Genomic DNA, 16998 nt, shown 5'->3' on the forward strand with positions numbered 1-16998 from the left:
ATTCCTAACAGGACATTGAAGCCATGAACACTACCACACTTATTTAACTATATATATTACTTCTGTTTTTGCACTATTTTAAATCTATTTAATATACATATATACTTACTGTAATTGATTTACTTATTTTTTTCTTTCTATATTATCATGTATTGCATTGAACTGCTGCGGCAAAGTTAACAAATTTCATGACACATGCTGGTGATAATAAACCTGATTCTGAATGTTGTTTGTAACACTGTGCTTAAACCAAATTGGCTTCTATTTTTGACCATGAACACATTTGAGACACACTCAAGGGTGCACTGTATTTTTGTTATGTTTGCCAGTTAAAGAGTAATAGAGAGTCGTTAAAAAATACAGCACAGAAACTGGTCCTACGGCCTATGTAGACTATGGTAAACCATTTAAACTGCCTAGTCTGATCGACCTGCACCCAGACCATAGCCCTCCCATCTATGCCCCTGTACAAACCTCTTAAACATTGAAATCGAGCTCGCATGCACTACTTGTGTGGCAGCTCATTCTACTCTCTCACAACCTTCTGAGTGAAGTTTCCCTTCATGTTACCCTTAAACTTTTCAACTTTCACCCATAATCCATAACCTCTAGTTGTTGACCCACCCAACCTCAGTGGAAAAAGCCTGGTTGCATTTATCCTATCTCTACCCCTCATAATTTTGTATATTTCCATCAAATCTCTCCTCAATCTATCCTTATAACTCAGATCCTCCAGTACTGGCAACATCCTTATACATTTTCTGAATTCTTTCAACCTTACCTACCTCCTTCCTGCAGGTTGATGATCAAAACTCCACACAGTAATGCACATGGTTAGTAAGAATGGTTCATACTGACAATTTTGTAAAAGGACAAAAAGCTCAATGTGCAGAAAAATAACAATCATGATTGTTAGGAAATATGCAAAAAGCTAATACAGTGCCTATAAAAAGTATTCACCCCCCCCCCAGGAAGTTTTCATGCTTTATTGTTTTACAACATTGAATCATAGTGGATTTAATTTGACATTTTTTGACACTGACCAACAGAAAAAGACTCTTCCATGTCAAAGTGAAAACAGATCTCTACCAAGTGATCTAAATTAACTATAAATATAAACACAAAATAATTGATTGCATAGATATTCACCACCTTTAATATGACACACTAAATCATCACTGGTGCAGCTAATTGGTTTTAGAAGTCACATAGTTACTTAAATGGAGATCACTAGTGTATAGTCAAGGCATTTCAATTGATTGTAGTAAAAATACACCTGTGTCCGGGAGGTCCAACTGCTGTTGAGTCAGTATCCTGGCAAAAACTACACCAAGAAGACAAAAGAACACTTCAAGCAGCTCCGCGAAAAGGTTAGTGAAAAGCACAAGTCAGGAGATGGACACAAGAAAATTTCCAAGTCACTGAATATCCCTTGGAGAACAGTTAATTCAATCATCAAGAAATGGAAAGAATATGGCACAGCTGTAAATCTCCCTGAGCAGGCTGTCCTCAAAAATTGAGCAACTGTGAAAGGAGGGGTCCAGTGAGGGAGGCCTATGACAACTCTGGAGGAGTTACAAGCTTCAGTCACTGAGATGGGAGAGATTGCATACAACAGCTGTTGCCCAGGTGTTTCACCAGACACAGCTTTATGAGAGAGTGGCAAAGAAAAAACAACTGTTGAAAAAAAAAATCTTACATTAAACCTCAGTTAAAGTTTGCTAGAAGGCATACAGGAGACTCTGAAGTCAGCTGGAAAAAGGTTCTATGGTTTAATGAAACCAAAATTGGGCTTTTTGGTCATCAGACTAAATGCTATGTTTGGTGTAAGCAACCACCGCACATCACCAAAAGCACAGGATCCCTATTGTGAAGCATGGTTGTAGCTGCATCATGCTGTGGGGATGCTTCACTACAGCAGGCCCTGGAAGGCTTGTGTAGGTAGAGGGTAAAATGAATGCAGTAAAATGCAGAGCAATCCTGGAGGAAAACCTGATGCAGTCTACAAGGGAACTGCAACTTGGGAGATTTGTTTTCCAGCAGGACAATGACCCCAAGCAAAGAGCCAGAGCTTCACAGGAATGACTTAAAAACAAAGTTAATGTCCTCCAGTGGCCAAGTCAGAGTTTAGACCTCAATCCAATTGAGAATTTGTGGCTGGACTTGAAAAGGACTTTTCACTCATGATCCCCATACAATCCGACGGAGCTTGAGCAGTTTTGTAAAAAAGAAAGGGGAAAAATTGTAGTGTCCAGATGTGCAAAGCTGATAGAGACCTATCCACACAGACTCAAGGCTGTAATTGCTGCCAAAGGTACATCTACTAAATACTGACTTGAAGGGGGTGAGTAATTATGCAATCAATTATTTTGTGTTTAATAATTGTAAAAAATTCAGACCAATTTCTAGAAATTTGTTTTCACTTTGACAGAAAAGAGTCTTTTCTGTTGATCAGTGCCAAAAAAGCCAAATTAAATCCACTGTGATTCAATGTTTAAAGATAATAAAACTTGAAAACTTCCAAGGCAGGGATGAATATTTTTTATAGGCACCATAAGTAAGATGTTATGAGCGACAAGAACCCATGCATCCATTATATCCTATAACACTGCATTTTAAACCAAACATATACTTGCAATGTTGTACATCAAAAATAGGAAGGCGGCACGTCAATATCAGCTCACTGAGGAAGGAGATATTTTGATGGAGGAAAGTAGAGCAAAGTAATAAACAGATGGCTAAAGAATATTTATATATGGTTCCACAGTGGTTTCAGTTCAGTCCTTTGATTGGATGAAAAATTCAGCCCTGAAACCATAAGGTGAAGCAACATAGAGTCAAGTCCTTCATCTTTTTTTAATTTTGTAATATGGTGCCTTCATTTAAGTTGCATAAACACTTTGGGATATTATCAAGACAAGTTGCATAGATATTGAAAATCTGTTATCAAAGAAAAGTAACTGGTGTGACCAGACTACACAAAGTGGATATGTGAAAACATGGGTACTGTCCACACTGATATAAACTTGATGGAGAGATAGGTATAATGACCAAGTTGTATTGATCTTTTACTGAGAAACCAAAGCTTGAGGCATACGATATAGGACAGAAGGCACAATAAATCAATGTAAATTAATTGAAGTCAAATTTGAGTTTTAAAAGAATGTGGGATTACAAAAGGATTTGCAGGCCAAGGAAGTAAGGAATTCCATTGTTCTTAACACTGCTAATGAATGATTTAGGAAAGTGCATGTGAGTCTCTTTGATTATAGAAATAAGGGAGGGGATGGTGGTTCGGTATGAGAAATATTTATGAATTATGTACATAATTAAAATCACATAACTAGACACATTGTGTAGGATTTATTCTGAGGGGTGATATGACTGGGATTACTGGAGTCGAAAGATTTTTAGGTTCAAGAGTTTCAAATGACTTGTTTAGACTGAATTTAAATTCCTCAGCATTATCATTTCGGAGGGTTTGTTCCTGGGTCCAGCACATAAGTGCCATTACAAAGAAAGCATGGCAGCACCTCTACTTCCCTACAATTTAGTGAAGATTCGGCATGATATCTAAAACTTCGACAAACTTTTGTGGATGTGCAGTGGAGAGTATATTGATTGGTGCTTCCATACCAGGCTGCGATGTAACCAATGCCATTGAACAAAATACCCTACAAAAAGTAGTGGATATGGCCCAGTCCATCATGGGTAAAGCCCTCCCCAGCCTTGAGCGCATCTACATGAAATGCTGGCACAGGAAGGCAGCATCCATCATAAAGGACCTCCACCATCCAAGCCATGGTCAGTTCTCACTGCTGCCATCAGGTGGTATAGGAGCCTCAGATCCCATACCACCAGATTCAGGAACAGTTATTATCCCTCAACCATGACCCAGGGGGATAACTTCACTTGGCCCATCACTGAACTGTTCCCACAACCTACGAACTCACTTTCAATGACTCTTCATCTCCATGCTCTCCATATTTATTGCTTTTTTCCCTTTTTTTGGTTGTTTGCCTGTTGTGTGTGGTTTTCCATTGACTGTATTGTGTCTTTGTGTTTACTGTGAATGCCTGCAAGAAAATAAATATCAGTGCTGTATATGGTGACATAGGTACTTTGAACCTCAATAAGCATGGACTATAGATTGGATCGGAAGCTTATTATCCATAGATTTTCTGCCTTGTTTGCCTATTTATTTTATTTCTTGATGCAACCCATTGGCTCAAAACACTGCAATATGCTGCAGAAGACACGATATAAATGTGCATCTGATGAAAGGTTATCAGCCCGGAAGTGTACTGCTCTCCACAAACACTCCTGACCTCATGAACATTTCCAACAATTACAGAATTTTACTTTTTGTTCTCTCATCTAATTAGCTCTGAAACCAACTGGAAAAAAAAGCCATTCAATTAACAGGCTCACAGACACCATAAAGCTAATGATAAAAGGTAGTACAAGTTGTAGAAGGCCATTCTGCCACACAAACACATCCTGTCTTTTAAATGGATGTACCATCACCAAGATGTTTTTGGTGTGTCTGTCATTGCAGACTCTCCTGTGATTGAAGAACCAGCTCACACCCCTTTCTCCATCCCATTCCTACAAAACTATTCCACTGAGGAATAAACAGAGGAGCATTTGTTCCTTGTATCTGACCATACAAGGCATCAGTTCAGATACTGGAATGTTGGGTTTGAGCAGGTAGGATCAAACTGTGCTCTTTACATGGAACCTCCTGGTCACAATGACATCATCAGGACAGGGATAGAGTGGAAAAGAAATAGCGTACAGTTTAGCAGAGGGAGTGATCATACATTAGTACTGCCCCAAAATATTTCAGTAAGCTCTAGGAAGGGATGAGCATTTATGATGCACATGTATACCTGCACAACTGAAGTCCATCTCCAATCTCATATTAGAGTCTGGTGGAGGAGATGATGACAGGAATGCATCCTTCCTAGCCTGGTACTTTTGTGCTAATCAGCATTGGCACTTAAATGTTACAGCAACATATACAACAGAATATCGTTTCTATATAGACACAGACAGTGATCATCCAAAGTTTTCTCGCCTCAGAGGTACATTGGAGCAGATTGAGAGTTCTGTTCAGTATCAGCCAGCAGGAGATTCCCTTGTGATCAAAGAGCCAGCTCACATCCCTTTCCCCATCCCGGTACAAAAAAAAACAAGGACAGATCCACCAATCAGGATACTGCTGTCACCAGGGAGCAGGCAGGTGCTGTCTGCGACCTAATAGCGTTAGGAATGGATCTGGGACCTCATGAGATCTGTGTCATAACACAGACACAGCCTTTTGTTTGTCCATAAGACTTGGTGGGATTGAGAAATTGAAAGATGCTGCCCTCTCTCACATCAAAAATTCTGCTCCTGCCAGCCAGTGCCCTCATCTATGCCCCTCATGCAACCTCCCTAGGTTATAATCCCTCCAACTGCTAGCTTCCAAGGCAAAAATCAGATCATGGTGAAGGCGTCCATCAGGAAGTGGTGAGGGAGCAGCACTCCATTGGCTTAGTTGCAGTCTATTTGGACATTGGGGGATGTTACGCAGGTGAGAAAAGTTAGGTGAATGGCATTCATTACCTGGAAATACTAGAGTGATCATTTATTATCAAAGCACAGGGTAAACATTTTCCATAACCTCTTCACATTTTTTAAAAAATTCAGTCTAGTTTTAAGGTTTTCCTCAGTGCAGATGAAGAAAGCTCTAGAGAGATAGAGACTTTTTTTTTAGTAATATGGTGCAGAATAGTTCATTCTGGCCCTTTGAGCAATGCCATCCCAAAAAACCCTGATTTAACCCTAACCTAATCATGGAACAATTTACAATGACCAATTAATCTACCTTGTACAGCTTTGGATGGCATGAGGAAACTAGAAGACCTGGAGAAAACCCACGCATTCCATAAGGAAGATGTACCGAGACTCCTTACAGAATGGTACTGGAACTGGACTCTGGACTTCAGAGTATTCCAAGCTGTAATAGTGTAGTGCTAACCGCCAAGCTACCAGTCGCTTTCACTATTCTCTTACTTAGAGAATGCTATTGAAAGCAGTAGAATTATGGGGTTAATTGTTTCAACATCTGTAACTTTCCTTTCCATTTCAATTTTAGACATGCTGCAGGGGACGTGTCAGACATGTGGCACAAATGCAACAGATGAGAAGCTGCCCAGACACTAACAATCCGATAACTGGATTCAATGATACGCCCTCCTGCCCTTTCGTCTATTTCTCACTACTTGGAGGAAGAGCATGTTGCATTCTTACTCTCTGGCCCTGACCCAAGCTCAAGATTTAAATTTAGAACCATAGTGGGCAGTAATTATATGTAGGTCAAGGGATAAAGGCATTAGAGGCTAAATGTACAAACATATTTCAAAAAATCCATACATTTGTAGTTTTGGAGAAAAGGTGTTGCTCCTACTACATTGTAATCAAGGTTTCACACAAGCCTAGTTGTCAATGGTTCATATATTTTGTGAAATGACTAAATTACGCCTGAAGTTACAGAAAATGTGGTTCAATGGGACAGGCTAACTTCCTAGTTGATGCCTATCAAGCCTTACACATGCCACAGTGTGGAGTGTCTTGTTGCTATAACTGGCCTGCATTTATGCGATTGACCACCAGGATAGGTGGAAGCCTTCCAAATTCTTGTCATTCACATTATGCGTTGCCAAACCTGCTGCTGCCACGCTTTCCACCACCTGTGTAGACTGTGACTTTGTGATAATGACATGTGGTTCCACAGTCCCTTGCAACACAAAATCTTTTCATATGCCTCAGGTACATTCCTTTGGACTTTATTCAGTTCTGCAACAGCTTGATAAATAGCACAGCCACTCAGCTCTGGATTGGATTGGATTGGATTTCACTGGAATCCAATTATGAATATCCACTGCTCATCCTGTTGGTGTTATTCATCTCTCAGACATCCATACATTCAATCAGCACTTTTGTAAAAATCTTTAATGAGTCAACATCAGAGCTCTTGACTGATGTGAAGAACACTAAGCTAGGAAAGGGTTACTTTTTAATTTATTTAGAGATACAGTAAAGTGCAAATTCTTAGGCACATATATATAGCTAGGAAGATGTTTACACAGTACTGTATTTGTCAACATGGAGTGAAGAATGAGTTTGTAAATCTGGCAGGAGCAAAGGACATTGGGAAGGGTGAGGGGGGAGTGTCGCGGGAGGGGTGTGGGACAGGTGCCAGGGATGGGGGGGGGCGGGGTGGCAGCTTGGGTGCAGACACACCCAGCCTTGAGACACCAGGCAAGGTCATTTGATCCCAAACGATCAATCAATTTATTGATCATTAAAGAAAGTCCCTCTGGTGCATCCCACTCCCTCCCCTTTCCCTTCACCTTTTCCCAACCATGATTCCCCTCTCTCTGCCCCCTTCCCACTCTCAGTCCACAATAAGAGACCCATATCAGAAACAGGTTTATCGTCACTCACGTCATGAAATGTGTTTTTTCTCCCCAGCAGTACAGTGCAATACATAAAATTACTACAGTACTGTGCAAAAGTCTTAGGCTCCCTAGGCGTATACAATATATTCCTAAGCTTTTGCACAGTACTGTACAGCAAGGTAACAGGCCCTTCCAGCCTAACAGCCCACACTGCTTAATTACACATTAACATTTTATTAAACACAGACTTTTTTCTTTCTTGAGCTGGGCTACAGTATTAATATTCAGGTAATCAATATGAAGTAGACAGGGACCGTACAGTGCCAGAACAGTCCGTATCAGCAGCTACCTGCCAGAATGCTCAGTAGCAGATAATGCATGTTGATGCAGTTAATGCATACCCCTTTAAATCAGAATGTTTCTTTCTAACCAAGCATGGTACAAGTGTACAACCACAATACATGCGTTCTATGTGACAAGCAGCTACAATGTAACTGTGGGTGGGCTGAACTGTGCGATTTAAGGATTAATTGTGTCCTTGCAATCTAGTTCAGAAAGAGCATTGACTGTCCAATATATGACATTGAAAAATGCAATGGTGTGGGATCTGACTTCTCGGCTGCATACCTGCAAGTTCACTTAGATTAAAATCTAGAGAAGAATTCAGTTTTATTTTTGTCATTGTATACCATGAAACTAGAAGCGCAATACAAAATATCAAATAATCTCATCACATCATAAACCAATGTCCAGATCTTCACATTCGATCATGTGCCACTGAAAGGTCAGGAACTAAGAAGCAAAAAGACTCACAGATGCTGGAAATCCAAGATAAAAACTTAAAAATACTATGAGATACATAGAGTGACAGAAAGAATGACACAGAAAAGAGTCTTCAGGCCAATGACGTCAGGACATTATTCCAGCACAAGGTCATCAGCCTGATTTTGTTAATATCCGTGACTCCCAGCACACACATTTTGATGCTGGTTACATGTCTTTTTCCAATGTGCTTCTTGCTACACTTTCACAAAGCCCAGGTCAATATCCTTTCCTTGTAGTTTGTTTCTCCTCCCCACCCCCACCTTCACATATCACACTTTGACATGACCCACTACCACACAGAGCACAGCTCTGACAATGCTAATGGCTTGGGAACAGCCTTAAGCAGTCAGCTGACGAAGGTTGATGCTCAGGAACAAACAACCTGGCATGGGAAAACTCCACAACTTTTAGATCTTCACCAAATGTGGGAGGTTATATACAAATAAAATATGATGTCAGAAAGTGATGACCCTATCCAGTTGACCACCTACTCTTTCCCCTCATAGCCAATATCAACCAAATTCTCAAGGTTGAATTCCCAAGTTTCCCTGGATAAGGAGATCCCCAAAAGCTGGAATTCCTATCTAGGCATGCTTTCAGCAACTCTGGGGAGAACTTCATAAACAACCGGAGCTTAAATAATGGGTTGAATGGGTTTGGTATCAGAAGTCAAGGTTAAATGAAGTTTACTTTAAATAGAATAATTTACTCCCTTTTCAATAGTGCTCAACCTAAGCTAGCACTTTCAAATTCCTTAGACTTTATGTACAAAATCGCACAATTCCTTAATACTGCTTAGAGCTCTAGTATTCATTGCACAGGTTCATCCTTGTTAGTCCTCTTAAAGTGGCATACCTTGCACTTATTCCGTCAATTTCATCAACTGTAACCCAAAACTATTCTCCTCACCATCAATAATACCACCAATGCCATCTACAAATGTACTAATTATACCTCCTACATTCATGCCCAAATTGTTAAGGACCATGATAAACAATGAGGGACCTAAGACCGATCCAAGGTACATCATTGGTGTCCTGCTTTGAAATCACAAAAGCAACTCTTCCTCACCCTCTGCTGCCTACTAACAAGTCAGCTATGACATTAATTTGTCAACACAGCAGTCTCCAAATTGGGAACTTGTTAAAGGCCTTGCTGAAGTTTATGTAGACTACATCAACATATTTCATTACCTTTCCAAAAAAAAAATCAAACCCATTGGTCAGACAGGATCTCTCCCAACCAAATTTATGCTGACCACCTTTGATGAATGCCTGCATTTCTGAATGCAAATGATTCTCATGCCTTAGAATACTTCCCCCCCCCCCCAATAACTTCCCTACCACTGATATTAGACTCATAGTATAGCTACCAGGCTTATTGCTGCTACCCTTCCTGAATAAAAAGAACCACAGACAGGTGAGCCTTACATCCATGGTGGGCAGGTTACTGGAGGGGATTCTGAGAGTCAAAATCTATCTGAATTTGGTAAGTCAAGGAATGGTTAGTGATAGTCCCCATAACATTTTGCGTGGAAAAATATGACTCATGAATTTAAAAAGGTGTGTGAAGAGCTGACCAAGAGGATTGAAGAGGGCAAGGCAGTAGACTGTCTACATGGACTTTTGCAAGGCCTTTGACAAGGTTCCACAAATATAGTCTGGTACAGAACCAGCCAACTGGATACAAAATTCATGGAGTCATAATTTTCACCAAAGCTCAAGGCATCAGGTTGTCTAAGATTATAACAGAATCAAGATAATTTAGGAAAGTGGACAAAGGATTATTGGATATAATCTAGATCAGAAAAATGTGAAATTAAATCAAGGCAGGACATGCATAGTAAGTAGCAGAGCCTTGGGCAGTGTTATAGATCAGAGAAACAGAGTACAAGTACATAATTCCCTGAAAGTGGTAACACAGTTAGATAGATTAGTGAAGACAAGACTTGTTTTCATTGTTGGGCAATGAGCACAAGAGTCACGTTACAGCCAAAAAAAGATGTTGCTGAGACCAAACTTGAAGTATTGTAAGCAGTTCTGGTCACAACGCCACAGGAAAGATGCAAGTAAGCTAGAGAGAGTGCAGCAAAGATTAAAAATAGAATTGCAAGGACTGGTGTATATGGAGAGACTGGATAGGCAAGGACTTTGCTCTCCAGAGCAAAGGACATTAAGGGGTTGACTTTATAGCAGTTTTTAAAATCATCAGGGGCGTAGGTACGTTGCATGGCCACAGTCTTTCTCCCATCATAAGGAAGTCTAAAACTATAAGGCATGTGTTTAAGGTGAGGGGGAAAAGATTCACAGCCATCAGATCAAGTTCAAAGCCATTAGCATTTCCAAATAGTTTGATGATGGGTCCACAACCTAAACAGTCAGAAACCCATGGCTTGTAGATCATCAATTTCATCACACCCATGCTGAACTCAATTTTATCTACACTGGTAATTCTCCCTAACTCTTTCTACACACCACTGATGTTGCTTCCTGCACCCATGCTGAGCTCAATTTCATCAACTTTGCCTCCAACTTCCACCCTGCCCTCAAAATTTACTTGGCCCATCCATGACACGTCTCTCCCTTTTTTTGATCTATGTCTCTATCATTGAAGATAGACTATCTACTGATATCTTTTATAAACCTACAGACTCTCACAGCTATCTTGATTATACCACTTCCCACACTATCACCTGTAAAAATGCTATTCCCTTTCCACAGTTCTCCATCTCCACCACATCTACTCTCGAACTTTTCATTCCAGTGCATCTGAGATGTTCTCCTTTTATAAACAACAGGGTTCCCCTTCCTCTACCATCAATGCTACTCTTACCTGCATCTCCTCCATTTCCCGCACACCTGACCTCACCCCATGTTCCTGCCATAACAAGGATAGAGTTCCCCTCATCCTTACCTAACATCCCACAACCCTCCATATCCAGCACATCGTTCTCCATAACTTCCGCCATCTACAATGGGACTACATCACTAATCACATCTTTACTCGCCTCACACCCACCCCCTGCTTTCCATAAGGATCGCTCTTTACGTAACTCCCTTGTCCACCCCTACTGATCTCAGTTCTGCCACTTATCCTTTTAAGCAGGATACATGCTACACAGGCCACTACACCACCTCCCTCACCACCATTCAGGACCCCAAACAGTCCTTCCAGGTGAGATAACACTTCATCTGTGAATCTGTCAAGAACACCTACTACATCTTGTGCTCCCTGTGTAGCCTTCTCTACTTTGGTGAGACCCAACTGGGGGACCACTTCATAGAGTGCCTTCACTCCATCCGCAGAATTTCCCTATGGCTACCCATTTCAATTTGACTTCCCATTTCGACAGGTCAATCCCTGGCCTCCTCGAGTGCCATAATAAGGCCACGGTCAGGTTGGAGGAGTAATACCTCACATTCCATCTGGGTAGTCTCCAACCGATGGCAAGAACATCGGTTTCTTTAATTTCTGGTACATTTTTGCCCCTTTCCCCTTCTCCATTTTCCATTCCCCATTCTAGCACCTCTATTACCTTCATTTCTCTTCTTATCACCTGTCCATCACTTCTCTCTACTGCCCCTCCTCCTTCCCTTTCTCCTATGGTCTGCTGTCATCTTCCATCAGATTCCTCCTCCTTCAGCCATTTACCTCTTCCACCTATCACCTCCCAGCTTCTTACCTCATCCCCTCCCCTCCACCCACCTTCTCCCTCACCTGGTTTCAACTATCACCTGCCTGTTCCTTCCCCTCCCCCTACCTTCTTATTCTAGCTTCTTCTCCATTCCTTTCCAATCCTGATGAAGGGTTGGGCAGAAAATTCCTCTCCACAGATGCTGCCTGACCTGCTGAGTTCCTCCAGCATTTTGTATGTTGCTCGGGATTTCCAGCATCTGCAGAATCTCTAATGTTTCTGACCTATAAGAAGAGCCTGCAGATTCCACATGACCTCGCGACCCCATAAAGGCAGTGTGAAGGCATCACCCTCAATCCTGAGGGACTGCTTATGAGAAGAAATACACTGTATACTTCTATAACCAGGCTCTCCAATATCTTGGCCAGTTTGGTAATATGACGAACTCTTTGCCAGCTTTATTTCTTTAAGTAGTAGTGAATGGGAGTTCACAGGCACAATATCATGCTTACTATTTTTCAAGGTGTGCAAACTTTACCTGACATTGTTGAATTCGTAATGCTATCAGCAGCAGAAAGTATTTATGCATGTTTTAAGAGCTTGATGCTATGTTTAACCTCACTGGTTAAACCACTTTACCCTGTCTTCCTGGTTCAATCTTGAGTGAGTTCATCCTCACCATTCGGGACTTGCCTCTCTTCTCATTACTACATCCTGGAAGTGGGTACAGGAGCCTGAAGACCAACATTTAACATTTTAGGGATTGCTTCTTCCCTTCCAGCATCAGATTTCTGAAAAGTCCATGAACACCAGTTTGTTTTTGTTCCTTTGCACTATTTTTGTGGTAATTTTTATGCCTTGCTCTGTACTGCTGCCACAAAACAAATTTCATGACATACATAAACCTGATTCTCACATATATTTTTCAACAATATCCTTTTTATTCTCTTTAATCTGACCTTTTCCCCCACTTCACATCAAGTAGTTGCCCAGTATCCCTCTGCACAAATTGCTTCACCCTGACATATTTTCCACTGAAATTCAGGTGTGTAAAGCAGTGTTATACCATCAAGTAAGAACTTTCCTCAGAGTGAAATGTTATAATGACCATTTTTAAGTTGTTTCCCAGCTTTGTTTCTGGAAATTCAACCAGGTGCTAGGCTCTGATGTCCTCTCCTATCCACGAGTTGCTAGGCATGTCAAAATACTTTCATAGAAGTGTATAAATTCATGAGGGGCATAGACAGAGTGAATCTACACAGGCTTTCCCCATCTACCCCCACCCAAAAGAAGGGGAATCAAAATTAGAGAGCATTGCTTTAAGGCAGAGGGGAAGATTTAAAAAGGAACTGAAGGTCAACTTTTGCCACACAGAGGGTGGTGGGTATATGGAACAAGCTCCCAGTGGAAATCATAGAGGTGAGTATCATTACAACATTTACAAAAAAAGGTACATAAACAGGAGCACAGATAGGAAATCTTTGGAAGAATTCAGGCAAATGGGATTGACGCAGGTCAATGTGGATACATTGGGCCCGAGAACATAGAAACATAGAAAATAGGTGCAGGAGTAGGCCATTCGGCCCTTCGAGCCTGCACCACCATTCAGTATGATCATGGCTGATCATCCAACTGAGAACCCTGTACCTGCCTTCTCTCCATACCCCCTGATCCCTGTAGCCACAAGGGCCATATCTAACTCCCTCTTAAATATAGCCAATGAACTGGCCTCAACTGTTTCCTGTGGCAGAGAATTCCACAGATTCACCACTCTCTGTGTGAAGAAGTTTTTCCTAATCTCGGTCCTAAAAGGCTTCCCCTTTATCCTTAAACTGTGACCCCTCATTCTGGACTTCCCCCAACATTGGGAACAATCTTCCTGCATCTAGCCTGTCCAATCCCTTTAGGATTTTATACGTTTCAATCAGATCCCCCCTCAATCTTCTAAATTCCAACGAGTATAAGCCTAGTCGATCCAGTCTTTCATCATATGAAAGTCCTGCCATCCCAGGAATCAATCTGGTGAACCTTCTTTGTACTCCCTCTATGGCAAGAATGTCTTTCCTCAGATTAGGGGACCAAAACTGCACACAATACTCCAGGTGTGGTCTCACCAAGGCCTTGTACAACTGCAGTAATACCTCCCGGCTCCTGTACTCGAATCCCCTTGCTATGAATGCCAGCATACCATTCGCCTTTTTCACTGCCTGCTGTACCTGCATGCCCACTTTCAATGACTGGTGTATAATGACACCCAGGTCTCGTTGCACCTCCCCTTTTCCTAATCGGCCACCATTCAGATAATAATCTGTTTTCCTGTTCTTGCCACCAAAGTGGATAACCTCACATTTATCCACATTAAATTGCATCTGCCATGAATTTGCCCACTCACCTAACCTATCCAAGTCACCCTGCATCCTCTTAGCATCCTCTTCACAGCTAACACTGCCACCCAGCTTCCTGTCATTTGCAAACTTGGAGATGCTGCATTTAATTCCCTCGTCTAAGTCATTAATATATATTGTAAACAACTGGGGTCCCAGCACTGAGCCTTGCGGTACCCCACTAGTCACTGCCTGCCATTTTGAAAAGGTCCCGTTTATTCCCACTCTTTGCTTCCTGTCTGCCATATTTCCTTTGCTATACAACTCCGTCAATCCATGAATGGTGCAGTGCGTAGCAAACCGGATGCCAAATATATACAATGCCCAAAGGCCCAGGGCAACGAAGGTTTGCAGAAGGTTGGTAATTATGGGAAGAGATGTTGTACTGTACTTTCCTAGTAGATGCAACCATTAAGATGATGTAGACATTCTGGGCACATACAGTATTTTCTGCTGTCCTCCTTACCTTTCCTCTCAGATTTGTTTTCTGATTGCTGCTCAAATTTTATAGGTTGTGCTTCTCTTCCTTGTACATTTCAGAAATGTCTACGTTCCTCCTTTTCTCCATAAAACTTCTGAAACACATAGTAATCTCTCTCATTGGTGTGAGTTTAATTCTTGTGTGTGATCTTCCACTCACTTGTAGGGTAAACTATTGCTTCAGTGTGCAAACCGATACATTAAATTCACAATTACCAGCCCCCCTTCCCTTTACATCAGTCCTTTCCATTTTAATTATTTCACATAGCTAGTCCTCATCTCAAGGTTCCTCCAAGGGAAAAAAGACTATTGCATGAAATTCTGTCCTTAAAGACATACAAAACTATGTCCACTGAATTGAATTATGTGATGGCTGGTCACCAGAGAACAGACACCATACTATTTATCTCTAACCCAAGCAGTCAGGGAAGATTCAGGCAGAATTAATGTTTCCTTTGGCTGGAAGGAGGCCAACTAGCACTTCATTGTTGGCCTGCACGGCACTATCTCTGTAGCCGTTGCACTTTATTCTGCATTTTTATTGTTTTACCTTGTTCTACCTTGATGCACTGTGTAATGATCTGATCTGTATGAAGAATATGCAAAACAAGCTTTTCACTGTACCTCAGTACATAATAAACCAACTTCAATTCAGCCAATACAAAGCAATAGCACTGTGACCAGACTAACCCAGCTGTCAGATAGAGTTCAAAATTCCTCTCTTAGATCCAAGTACCAAAGAAACCAGGCAAGCCTGTGGGAAGCAATCATGCAGGCTCACTTTCAGTTCTAATGCTGCTTTTTTTTTTTATTAACAACGCCCTCAACCAACTTTTCCAGTCACTAAAATAAGCAACAATGCTCAATGCAACGTGGGAGACCACATCTTTTCACGCTTGGAGCAAATCAGCTTTGTCTGATTAATAACTACTTCAATATAGTTTCAATTTGCACATCATTCTTGCATTAATCAGACCATTGCCATCTGTAAAACTACTGTGGTAGCTACCTTCTGCTCAGGCACACAGGAAGCATTGGCAGAGAAAGGGGAAGCAGCTGTCCGCAAAGCTTATTGTGAGAGTTGCTCGAAGTGTTTGTCGTTGCAAACTTCTGACAGGCAGACAAATGCACAAGGGCAACACGACACTTGTACCCAGTCACTGCTGCAAAGTTCTCTTACCTCTGAATAGACTATAGTGGGCAAGCAGCAACCCGCATTCTCAGAACCAGAATTCGCCATGGAAATATCAAACACATCAATACCGATGAGTAACCCAGGCAGTTAACACCTCACATCGTGGAGTCCATCATACCACTATAAAAAGTGGTTAGCTATCACATCTGTCAGTGGCGTCATTTCCTGGTCTGATCTCTGATCAGGATATAAACAGCAAAATGGACTATTCTGCTGTCAAGAAGTGAAAAAAGTACAGAGCAGATTAAAGTTTCCTCAGGCAATTGTTGTAGTATGTGAGCAGGGTTAGAAAAGGGAACAGAATGCTTTGGGACTAATTTGGTTCAGCCCCAAGTTTCCGAATTTACGTGTATTACCATACATTGTAACTGGAGGATATTTATAATAGGCACATTACAATGTTTAAGAACTTGCCATGCATGAAATCATCTTAATTTACAGTGAGAACAACAATCAAGATTAAATCTTTGTACCTCTTTAGTTAGTTGACAACTTAAATTTCTTAGCAACTTGCAAAGTTTGTAATGGTTCCAATTGTTAAGCAATGTTTATTATCAAGATATTGGAGTTATGGACAAAAAAGTTTGCATACAGTTTCTAAGCAACACCATAAAGGAGGAAGAAGAGATGGGGAGGCTCTGGGAGAGAGATACGGGAGCATTCCTTGGCAGCTGTGGACAGTTTGGTTTCAGGTACATATATTGTAGAGACCAGAACTGGATGACTGCACACATCTTAGAAGAGACTGCAGATAGCCTGGGACAATACACAAAGAGAACTGGAAACAGGCGAAGGTGCCCCATAATCAGGTATTCCGCACACTGGTGGACGCAATTATAATTGGTCGACAAAATTGGTCAACAGATCCAGAGAACATCAAGTTTATGAAGAATTAGGAAAAACAACCAAAAAGTATTTTAATAACGAAGGCTGGATGTGAGGGCTTCAGCAGGTCAGCAGAACTGGGAATAGGATTAGTGGGAACCAGTCACAATGATCTAAAGCTCACTCCTGACAAAACAGGAGTGCTGT

At 41.3% G+C, this 16998-nt stretch overlaps 1 protein-coding gene across 7 annotated transcripts in view; it reads right to left on the reverse strand.

Moving 5' to 3' along the window:
- LOC140191897 (rho GTPase-activating protein 27-like) overlaps positions 1-16998 on the reverse strand; it is a 272124-nt gene that overhangs the window by 73191 nt on the left and 181935 nt on the right. Inside the window, exon 1 of one of the 7 annotated variants that reach the window (XM_072249736.1) lies at positions 15952-16079. The exons of the other annotated variants lie outside the window; for them this stretch is intronic. Coding sequence (XP_072105837.1) covers positions 15952-16011 — 60 coding nt within the window. The 5' untranslated portion in view covers positions 16012-16079. Of the gene's footprint in view, positions 1-15951; positions 16080-16998 lie in introns of those variants that run through there. 7 annotated transcript variants of the gene reach the window in all.

This window comes from Mobula birostris, chromosome X (genome assembly GCF_030028105.1).
Source record: "Mobula birostris isolate sMobBir1 chromosome X, sMobBir1.hap1, whole genome shotgun sequence".
NCBI lineage: Eukaryota > Metazoa > Chordata > Chondrichthyes > Myliobatiformes > Myliobatidae > Mobula > Mobula birostris.